Source organism: Piliocolobus tephrosceles, chromosome 18 (genome assembly GCF_002776525.5).
Source record: "Piliocolobus tephrosceles isolate RC106 chromosome 18, ASM277652v3, whole genome shotgun sequence".
Taxonomy (NCBI): Eukaryota; Metazoa; Chordata; class Mammalia; order Primates; family Cercopithecidae; genus Piliocolobus; species Piliocolobus tephrosceles.
This window is the reverse complement of record NC_045451.1, coordinates 28,628,564-28,640,680: the sequence shown is the minus strand read 5'-3', so window position 1 is coordinate 28,640,680 and position 12,117 is coordinate 28,628,564. Positions and strand designations below refer to the sequence as shown.

The following is a 12,117-nucleotide window of genomic DNA, read 5'->3' as shown; positions in this document are numbered from 1 at the left end:
CAGTAGTGGATGGCTGCGTCATATGGTACATCTAGTTGTAGATCCTTCAGGAATCGCCATACTGTTTTCCATAATGGTTGAATTAGTTTACAATCCCACCAACAGTGTAAAAGTGTTCCTATTTCTCCACATCCTCTCCAACACCTGTTGTTTCCTGATTTTTTAATGATTGCCATTCTAACTGGTGTGAGATGGTATCTCATTGTGGTTTTGATTTGCATTTCTCTGATAGCGAGTGATGATGAGCATTTTTTCATGTGTCTGTTGGCTATATGAATGTCTTCTTTTGAGAAATGTCTGTTCATATCCTTTGCCCACTTTTTGATGGGGTTGTTTGTTTTTTTCTTGTATATTTGTTTGAGTTCTTTGTAGATTCTGGAAATTAGCCCTTTGTCAGATGAGTAGATTGCAAAAATTTTCTCCCATTCTGTAGGTTGCCTGTTCACTCTGATGGTAAGAAACACATATTAAAGGAAATACGGAAACAGGGCAAATAATCTAGACCAGCATTTACCTATGAAAATATAATGTGTAATTTTAAATTGACTAGAAGTTACATTAAAAGATGTAAAAATAAACAGATGAAGTTAATACCTTTTATCTAACCCAGTATTTTCAAAATATTATCATCTCAACATGCAATAAATATTTAAAATTGTCAGTAATATATTTTACTTTTTTTGCACTAACTGTTCCAAAACTGGTGCATATTTTTTCATGTAAAAGACATTTCAATTTAGGCACATTTTAAGAATATAATAGTTACATGTGGCTAATGGTTGCCGTATTGTACAATGACATCTAGACACTTTGAGAACAACAACCAGACAAGGAAAACATTTTGGAAATGAGTTACCTAGTAATCCCCTTACTTCAACTTGTCTCATACATACACATACACACACACACACACACACGTAGTATGTATATAAACAGGCTTTTAGCCAAATTGGAAACTTTTCAGTCCTCTATTAAGCCCGGAAGGCTGGGTAATGTATGCCCAAATCATTCACTGACATGCTGAGAATTCTATAGGAAGCTCATACATTAATACCATACATTTTGAGCTGCTTTTTCAGTGGCTGGAGTAGTTTTGTGCCTACCTCCCACCCATGCAAATTCTATCAATACTCTCTTGAGATCAAGGGTATTTATTTGGCGAGATTAGATGTACATTTCTGACCATGGTACAGAGGAATGTGTTTTGGCCTATGCAGAGCAAGAAATCATGGCTCAGGCCTCATTGGCTCAATCATTTAATCAATGGCATGTGCTAGCCAAGAATAATAAGTAGAACATCTGCATAAGTCAAAACAAATAATATGTTCAAGAAAGGAAAAAAAGAAAACTAACATTTATTGAACACTTACCACTGGGCAGCTGGTAAGTGCCCCTGACTTGTTGAATCCTCCTAACTCCTCAAAAGGCAAACTTGTTATTCTCATTTCACAAGTAAGGAGACAAATTCAAATAAAATGCGCAAGTATATAAAAGGACTGGGGTTCAAATCAGTGTCATATCTTGTTTCCCCATCTGGCTGTCAAAACTACCTGGAAATTTTTCTTTCAATAAGGATGTCTAGGTTCTTCCCATACCTTCTGAAGCAGAATTCCTAAGCCTAGTGACCTGGTATTTGTGATAACTAATAATCCTATTACTTATTGACATGATAACAGTGACTTACAGTGAGTGATTTTACAGAGTGAATTAGTCACAGTTCACTAGACATTCTGCAGTTCAACCTCTTCTTTTATCCACCTTTCAAATTGTCCCAAAAAGGATCGACTCCGATTTGGGGCATGAATTTTGTTTCCACACACAAACTGAAGTCATAATCCCCAGAAGTTTCACTGGTCAAGGCAAAGCCCACTGAGTTCTCACATACAAAAAAAAAAAAAATCTATATCATGACACAGAGAAAAAATATTCTGTTCATATCTTGATGGGTCACCTAGTAAGAGGAACAAGAACTGATGTATTGAATATCCACCATATGCCAGACCCCATCATGGGCACTAAACATGTTGCAGGAGGCTCAGAATAGCCTATGAAATAGATGTCATTATCGTTTTATAGATGAAGAAAACTATGTATCAGAGAGGTGCACTCACTTGTCTAAGACCACACAGCTAATAATTGGGAGAACTTAATTTGAAACCAAATCTTTTTGACTCTGAAACCTCTTCCTTGTCACAGATGGAGATGGAGTGAGTGAAACAATATGCAATCTCTTACTATCCCTGTTTTATTACCAGCCTCTTCATTCAATGAATATATTCTGAGGACAGCCCTGGCTGTGGTATTCTAGGTCAGACTTGAGAAAACTAAGCGCCCCAACTAGCTGTGGCCCCAGGCTTCATAAAAGAAATGGATCAATATTTGGTACTAACTCTTGGCTCTCATTCTCTTTATAGGTGTATGAACAGGATGATCTGAGTGAACAAATGGCAAGTTTGGAAGGACTCATGAAGCAGCTTAATGCCATCACAGGCTCAGCCTTTTAACATTTATTTCTGAATGGATGAGGTGAATTTTCCAGGAACTTTGCATCATACCAATTACTCATAAACAGCACACCTGTGTCCAAGAACTCTAACCAGTGTACAGGTGGTCACCCATCAGGACCACTCAGTTAAGGAAGATCCTGAAGCAGTTCAGAAGGAATAAGCATTCCTTCTTTCATAGGCATCAGAAATTGTCAAATGATGACTATGAGGTCCCTAAACAAAAGCAAAGATGCATTTTCACTGCAATGTCAAAGTTTAAGCTGCTAGAATAGTCCTGGGCCTTTGCCACTGCAGTGACCACACTGTCATAACTAATGCCTATGTTTTCCTTTGTCAAGGCCTGTTGTTTAATGTGTAGGTCTAGTCTTACAAAATGCAAGTGCATTATTTAAGCCTATACCATGCCATGGCAAACCAGTGCAAGCTCACTATTTTGTTTTCAACTTTAACATACAAAGCACCCATGGGAATCTCTCATGCCATAGCACCAAAGGATTGGATGTTTTCCTTACAGCACAAAAAGTAAAGAGTAAACAAACAAAAGGCAGAGAATGCTTATGTTTGTAACTCAGTCATTCATCTTGCACAAGTGGTGGATATTAATGAGGGGCTAAAAATTCACCTATTTTGGCCAGTATTTGTAAATCCACCCTTGGTTAATATGTATGACAGGAGTCCAGGAACATAAAAATCTGCAACTAGTGGCATTCTGCCAGCAGCAGTACATTTCCAGAAAGAGGATATAATATGCAATCTTCTCAGACATATGGTAGTTATATGCTTAACCTTGTAAAAGGACACTTTTCAATTTGGGTGGCTTTTGTGCCATACCACACTGTGATGCAATTTCAAAGCTTCACCAAGGCCATCTTCCTTAGGAGTTTGGCCAGAAGAATGCCCCCATCCCTTTACCCCATCCCTCCCTGAGTTCTCCTTGGCAACTAGCATTGGGTGAAATGGCCAGCGCCACATGTCATATGGTGCACTGGCCAATGTCGCCTGTCTTCTACTCCCATAGAAATGGCAGATTCCCTGAGAGCAGGCCCCGAGGAAGAGAAGGAATATAAAAGGCAACTTCTAACAGTATCTTCTCTTAAAGAATGCCAACTCTGCCTACAGACAGGGTCAGTGTCAGGAAGCATTGGCCACCAGACCCTTCTGTTAAGGGAATCTTTTACACCACACCTGTGTCAGAGTCAGGGGAAAGCAGAGGGGTAGATGCCACCTGACACTTCTGACGCATAAATCCAGCAGATACTTTTCAAAGCAGCATCTTAAACTGTGGACTACAGTTTTAAACTTCTATTGCCATGTTTATCTACAGCTTGGAACTAGCTAAAATTAAGAACATTTTGTGTGCAGCCTTTTAGTTTCTGAATTTTCAGCTGCATTTGGAGTTAATCCCTGTTTATGTAGCTGAATGCCCAAAAGGGAGCTAGTTTGCATATTTATCAGTTAGGTGACTTGAAAACCCAATGGGCGAGTTTCAGCTGAATTATTCCTTTCAGCTCTGCCTTTGATTTCAAGCTTGAGTAGGTCATAATTTTAAAAGAGCATGGAAGGGATAGAATCTTTACAACCTAATAGCTCCTTTTATTAGGTGGGTAATTATATATGAATCCCTGAATAAAATATTTTGAGCAAAATGGCACTGTAACAGAAGTAATAATTCAGATTATTTTTTTACAGTTTTATGTCGGGAAGAAAATCTGATGTCAAAGAGAGGGCTGTTCAAATGGTTCATTAGAAAGTCCGGTCCATTTGCGAATTTGTTCCTTCAACAAGAGTGCTCATTCAATTTACTCAGATTTTCTGGAAGTCTTTCTGAAGAGCTATGTGATGTTATTCTATGGGACAGATTACTCTTATTTAACATCTGGGCACTTAGGTAGACAACCTTCTACTGACCTGGAATAAAGTGTTTCCTAACATAATATTGAATTATTCAGAAATAATCCATTACTTCAAAAAAGAAAATATTCATTGGGCTAGCCCAACTTTCTCTAGGCCCTAAGAATTACTACCTCCCCTTTCTAATTCTAGCATACATGGAACATTCTGTTTAGGTACTTGACCCCCATGAGGGTAATCCTGAGTGCTCAGTTTGGAATAGGTTGCACAGCTCAGATTTTAGGGGTTGAGTCACACCTTCAATCTGTAGAATATAGATGATCAATTAAAAAAAAAAACTATCATTTTCACAAATTTCTAGATCATTTAGGAAATAAAATTTTTAAAAATCCATTTAAAATATATATTATTTGTCTTCCGTGGAAGTTACATTTCTGCTGCATGCTCTTGAAACTTTCTTCATTAAATAAATACAATGGTTTATCTTAGTAACTGGCAATGCCAATAATAGCACCATGCATTTAATCTATAATACAATCAATTTTAGCATCCTCAAAAAACTACAGTATCATTTACCTGGTAGTATTAATATACAATGATGTCACCACAACTTTTGTATAACTCTGTTCCCTTTACCCTCAAATGATTCATATATGTATACAATTTCCTGCCCAAGTTTTCAGGTAACTTATTAATTTCCCAGTCTACTGATCTCTTGACAAGAAGAAACCTGTGAATACTGCAAACTAGCCTCTGACTTCCTCCTACTGAGTCTAGTTCATGGTATCCAGGACTCTTTATGCTCATAAATCTGATTCCCATTGGGTGATACCTGACAGCCAACCAGCAGCTCTACCACCAGAACTCATTTCTCCCTGAAAAAGAAAAATGTCATATTTGGCAGAGCATTCTCTGGTCTGCCCTGTAATGTGCTGAAATGTCAGGCAAGAGCCTCTTCTTTAAAAAAAAAAAAAAAAAAAAATGGTATTTTTCTTTGTATTTCACCCTAATAAGAAAGCTATTTTCTTTCCTTTGCAGAAATTTCTGCATTTGTGAAACTTAGAAAAATTTAGATAGTTCAAATTTATAAAGAATATTTGGATTATGCTCTAGCCAAAAGTTAAATGTTTCGTACTGAATTATAGCCAATAAGAAACCAGTCATACTTGTCTCTTCGAATAACAGAGATAATAAGCTTTTAGAATATTTAAATAATGAAACTTTACATTTGGGAATTATAAAACGCATACTCAATTGAACAATCTGAAAAAAATACCAAGTCAGTGATATAAGTGGAGATTTATTAAGGAGCCCTGTTGGGCATATTCTTAGTTTCTTCAAAATAAGGATTATTCAAAATTAGGTGTGTATGTTCAGTCTCCTGCCTTGGTTCCAGCTACACAAGGAGAGCCATCATGTGCTAGTGTGATGTTTCAGACAACATTCTGAAACTAAAAAGTTTGGCACTTATTGGCTTTTCCAATAAAGAATCTCTTAAGTACAGGTATTTCTGGAAGCTGTTGGTGTCTGTGCTTGAAGATGATTGCTGATGCTTATCCACCCTTTGGGTACTTCTGTTGACTTTGTTTAAATGATCATCTTATGGTTGCCTCCAAATGTAATATGGTATCTCAGATACAGCAGCTGGACTGTAATTACAACAAAAGGTTACTTCTAAAGATAACATCTTACCATTTTAGATAAAATTGTGTCCCGGAATTCTTATGGTTTTGGAATGTCCATTTCTAGTCAATGAAAAAAGGAAAAATGGAAAAATTGTCTAGTTTCAGGTGTGTTTAAAGAAAACAAAATCATCTGAACTTTAAAATAGATGTGGAGCAGGGTTACCTTCCCTTTCACTCAGTTTACTTCATGCAACCACAGGCAGTCCTGTAGGCCAGAGGTTACTATCCTAGCCTGCTCATAACTATTTACAATACAGAGCCCACGACTTCCTGGAGATGCAGAAGCAATCATACACTCAAGTCTTCACCCTCTCTCTTTTTGTAAATCACATTCAAAGCAACATTTTACTCTTAATTTGCATTTCTCTGGTGACTTTCAGAAATCACCTCAGTATTGTACAGAAAAGCTTTTGAGTCCAGTGTTTAAAATTAAATTGAATACTTTGGAAAATCATAGATAGGTGTTTTGTATGATATTCCATTCCAATGCAAAATATGTGTACCCATGCCTCAATGTCTCTTGCTAGCTAAATACCTGTTGCCAAAAAGAATCGATTTGGGAAAAAAAAAAATGCCTATTTCCTGGTCAGTGAGGTTATGTCAAAGACAAAATACCACACCCATATCAGCAAATGAATATTACTACTGATCTGGACTCTTTGTTGCCACCATTGCATAACGTTCACCTGGCAGACTTCCAGTTGCACTCTCTGAAGGACTTTTTTCTCTTGCTCTCACTAGAGAGCCTTTATACATTGTCATTCTATGATTTTTGTTGGTAGAAGAGCAAGAGCAAAACTCTGCAAGATTTAATAAACACAGAGGCATGGGCCAAGGGATCTCACTGTGTGCTGAACGTGTATTTTCAGATGCAAGAAAGGAATGTTGGAGAGGAGGAGAAATGCTGTTTTTTATTATTGTAGGGTAAATCTGACAATTCTGAACTTTGTGAATTGTCAGCTTGTTTGGGGGAAGGGTGGGTGGGTATGGGATGTACTTTTTATAAGTAATATTTAATTTATTATTTAGAGTGGCTTCTTTTTGGATAATTTATGATAAAAAGGGAGATCTGGTTGGGATCTAGATACGGCTATTAAAGCTGCAGTGTTCCATATCTCAGAGGGGCCACTTTGGAAATGAATTGTCCATTGCTGAGTATGAAGAGATGTCTAGTCCAGGCAAAGCCTTCACTGAAGTTCCATCATCACCACCTTCTCCCTTTTTAGGGTCATTCAAAGAAGATAACACCAAACAATTCTGAAAGCATTTTGCAGATCAGTGCTACTCATTCAAAGGGCTTTGCAACTCAAACAGATTGTTAGTGTGCTAGTGATAAGTTTATTTGGTAGAAATGGGTATACTACAGCTTTAACTAGCCTTAGTGAGAAAAGGAATTTTTTGTTGTTGCAAAACACCTTTTTTAACAAAAAGGTATTTTGAGCCTACAAAAAGTTTCTTTAAACTGTCAGATTCTAGCATTGTTAACCAAATTAGACTAGTGATTGCAATATTTAAGTGTAAATCTTGTTCTATGAGGAAGGAAACTTGCTTACAGTTTAAAACAATGACTGTTTCTACACATGATCTTGTATACAACTACACAAGGAAAAGGGGGTTTTGTAATCACTGTAGAACAGTCTCATATTCATTTTTTATAGAAATGTTATTCCAATGGTGCATTTTTTGTTTAATAAATAAAGTTTTGATACAAAGTTCTTTCTTCATGTTATTTATAGTAAATGTTGTACCACACACACAACCACAACCTTGCCTGTCTGTGTTCTTAGGATTCATTCTCTTAGTCCATTGGTGTTGCTGTAAAGGAATAGCTGAGCTGAGTAACTTAATAAAGAGAAGAGGTTTAATTAGCTCATGGTTCTGGCAGGCTGTACAAGAAGCATGGTGCCAGCATCTGTTCCTGGTGAGGCCTCAGGAGGCTTTCACTTATGGTGGGAAGGAAAGGGAAATCCACATGTGCAGAGATTGCATGGCAAGAGAGGAAGCAAGAGAGAGAAGCAGGAGGTGCCAGACTCTTTTAAGCAATCAGTTCCCTTTGGAACTAATAGAATAAGAACTAACTCATTACCATGTGGACTGCACCATGCCATTCATGAGGAATTTAACTCCATGACCCAGAGCCCTCCCATTAGGCCCCACCTTCAACACTGGGGATCAAATTTCACCATGAAATCTGGAGGGGTCAGATATCAAAACCATAGCATAAATATTACCTTTCATTAAAAGCTGTGGTAGGAGCTATCAGTTCTCTGCCTCATCCTCAAGTAAGTTATAATAATAACTTAATTCTCAGTAAGTTATTTTAAAGCAAATAGACCCTTATGCCATTTTCATGTACACTCCCAGTGTGCTTTCACTCCAGTCCATAATCATGTTTCTTTAGAGAGTTTCCCCAGACTGCTAGAACCTGTCTTTGCCTACATGCATGGGAGAACTGGAAATGTCTGATTAGACCTTTCAAATAGTATCCCCTTTGCCCTGATGACAACAATTTTGAGTTGTAACTCAATTTATCTCCAGAGTACCCTTGTAGGGTTGAGCCAAAGTGACTATGGGCCTATTTCTTCACAATAGTACACTGTAATAGTGTACCCTTGCTTGGATTGCCTCCGTTCTCTTTTTGTCTTGCCCTCTTCCCCTAATGGTTTCTCCTGGGAGCACTTCACAGTAAATCACTTTCATACAAATCTTCATGGCAAGGTCTGTTTCTAGGGAATTCACTCAAGGCAAGATCCTTCTAGCTGTGATCCAGTTTCAACATGCAAACAACAAATGAATAAAATACTCTCTTCATCATCCAGATATTTCATTCTCATAGTGTCAGCAGCAGAATATGGGGGTCACATATGTGTTGAACATTATATAGCTACAAATATTGAAAGATTAAATTTGGCCTGTGTATTAGGGTCCTCTAGAGAGACAGAACCAATAGTGTGTGTGTATATATATAGGTGTATACACACATACAATTGGTGTATATATATATATATATATATTTTGTTTTGTTTTGTTTTGCACTGTATATATAGTGCACCTATATATGCATATGCATATATGTATATCGGTTTGCACTATAGATATAGTGCATGCATATACACTATATATAGTGCAAACTGAAATACATATGTACCAATAGTATATATGTGTGTATACATATATATGCATATATATGCATATATATGCATGCAACACTGGATATATATATATATATAGATAGATAGATAGATAGATATGCATATATATATAGATATATGCGTGCAAAACTGGAACCCAGAAAGATTGACATTGTCTCTCTTTCATAGAAATTTTCATTATTGATTACTGATTTGTTTCATTTATGTTGACATATTTTAAAGGCATATGTCTAATTCTTTTTCTTAAATTTCTTGTATGTTTTTCCAATAAATATAATTCTTAAAAGTTTTCCCTAATTTCATCCTATCATTTCTTTTCATATATGTAATACATATATATATATGAAGTAATATATAATATATATTAATATTTTCTCTAAATATATATATATTTATATATACTCATATATATGAGACTTTATTATTAACCTACAGGATCACAAGGTTTCACAATAGGCTGTCTGCAAGCTTGAGGAGTAAAGAGAGCCAGTCCGAGTCTCAAAACTGAAGAACCTGGAGTCAGTGTTCGAGGACAGGAAGTGTCCAGCACCAGAGAAAGATGTAGCCTACGAGGCTAGGCCAGTCTCTTGTTTTCACGTTTGTTTTTCTTCCTGCTTTATATTCACTGGAAGCTGATTAGATTGTGCCCACCAGATTAAGGGTAGATCTGCCTTCCTCAGCTCACTGACTCAGATGTTAATCTCTTTTGGCAACACCCACACAGACACACCCAGGATTAATACTTTGTATCCTTCCATCCAATCCAGTTGACTCTTAGTATTAACTATCACAGCACATATTGATAAAAGTTTTATTAACTCTTTCAGGAAAGCAGAAAACTACTCAGTAAGTTATTATTTTAAAGCAATGCAGCACAGATGACAAGATAGGTGAAAACTTTGAAGTTCATCTAGCCCTTCCCATTTTCTTCAATTCACTATCCTCCCATACAGAAGGGAAAAATGTATTTAAAGATCTTAAAAGATGCGGCTAGATTCCAACCCCTATTCAGTTTCAGTGGGAATGTAAACTTGCGGCAGTCACTGTGGAAAACAGTATGACAGTTCCTTAAAAAATTAAACATAGATTACCACAGAATCCAATAATTCCACTTTTGCTCATATGCCCAAAAGAATTGAAAGCAGAGACTCAGATATTCAACCACCTATGTTCATAAGAGCATTATTTACAATAGCCAAAAGATGGAAGCAATCAAATTGTCCATAGACAAATTAGTGGATAAACAAAATGTGGCATAATCATACAATGGAATATTCTTTAGCCTTATAAGGAAATCCTGTCATACGCAATAGCATGGATAAACCTTGGAGACATTATGCTTAGCAAAATAAGACAGTCACAAAAAGACAAATACTACATGATTCGATTTATATGAGGAATCTAGAAAAGTCAAATTCACAGAGATGGAAAAGAGAATGGGGGTTATCAGGGACCAGGGGTTGGGAGCAAGAGTATTCGTTCAATGCATATATCATTTCAGTTTTGGAAGATGAATAAAGTTCTAGAGATGGATGGTGGTAATCATAGCATAAAAATATGAATGTACATCATTGCTACTGAAGTATACACTTAAAAATGGTTAAAATTGTAAATTTTACATTATGCATAGTTTACCACAATTTAAAAAATATCTCCATATAAAACTATTCCAGCACCATCTTCTATAAATACTGATATTTCTTCTGGTTTCAGAACTATAAATATGTAACAGCAAACATATTAAAGGGGAGTGATAAGCAAGAAATAGAAGCAGCACATATACCACAGTCTACTTTATGTCAGATATATTACACTGTATATTACAGAATATACACTATTATATTCAATTTATGTAATCTACCTAGAAAGGAATGTTGTGCTGTCACAAAAGGCTATCAGATAATTATCTGCATGGGAAACTTGCTATTTGAAAAAAAAATATTGGATAAATTTCCGTAGTCTGGCCTAGTGAGAAGAAGGTTAAGAGAGAAACTTTAAAACTACTCTCTTCATTGCAAATATTTTATGGGAAGGATTTTAGAGAGGTTGACGAATAAGATTCTCTCTTACCTCAAATAGTCTATGATATTATAATGAATATATAGATAGGAAGATGTATTAATATGCATGTAGGTGAACCTAGTAGGTCTAAAAGAAAATGGGGAATCAAAGAGGCCTACCCAAAACTGGAACCCAGAAAGATTGACATTGTCTTTCACAGAAATTTTCATTATTGACTACTGATTTGTTTCATTTATTTCGACATGTTTTAAAGGCGTATGTATAATTTTTTCTTAAATTTCTTGTATGTTTTTCCAATAAATATAATTCTTAAAAATTTCCCCTAATCTTCATCCTATCATTTATTTTCATATATGTAATACATATATATGAAGTAATAATATAATATATAAATATTTTCTCTAAACATTTTTTGCATTTTCTCAGTTTGAGCATCCAAATTATGGCTTCAACTTTTTGTAAAGTTAAATATGTCTTTTACTGCTCCCAATAATGATTTCAATTCTCCTATTATATTTTTAATTTATTTGCAATTCTTCCTTTTCTTACTCATTCTTTTCATTTCATAATGTTGTCTCTTTTTTGCCTATGTTATTATTTATTTATTAACTTCCAGTTTTGTTTCATGGAGATAATATTTCTTCATAAGTATAAAAAATGTCAAATAGTTTTCTATGAAAGAATCTCCTGGTTTTATAAAATAATTATTTTCTAAACCTACTATGACTCATTATCTTAGCCTATTATGTTTATTTCAGTTTGAAGTATTTTAATCTATTCATTTACTTGCCAGTGATAGCAGATCTTTTCAGATCAATGAGTGCCAAGTTCCTGTGCAACTGGATCGCTCTTGGCCCATTATATCACCCCTATGTTCTGTGACTTCTGATTCACAGCCAG

General features: G+C 35.8%; 1 protein-coding gene across 1 annotated transcript in view; it reads left to right on the top strand.

Annotated features, from left to right (window-relative positions):
• DCC (DCC netrin 1 receptor) overlaps positions 1–7,755 on the top strand; it is a 1,259,004-nt gene extending 1,251,249 nt beyond the window's left edge. The window contains exon 29 of the mRNA XM_026455168.2: positions 2,415–7,755. Coding sequence (XP_026310953.1) covers positions 2,415–2,504 — 90 coding nt within the window. The 3' untranslated portion in view covers positions 2,505–7,755. The remainder of the gene's footprint in view (positions 1–2,414) is intronic.
• The last annotated feature ends 4,362 nt before the right edge of the window (positions 7,756–12,117 follow it).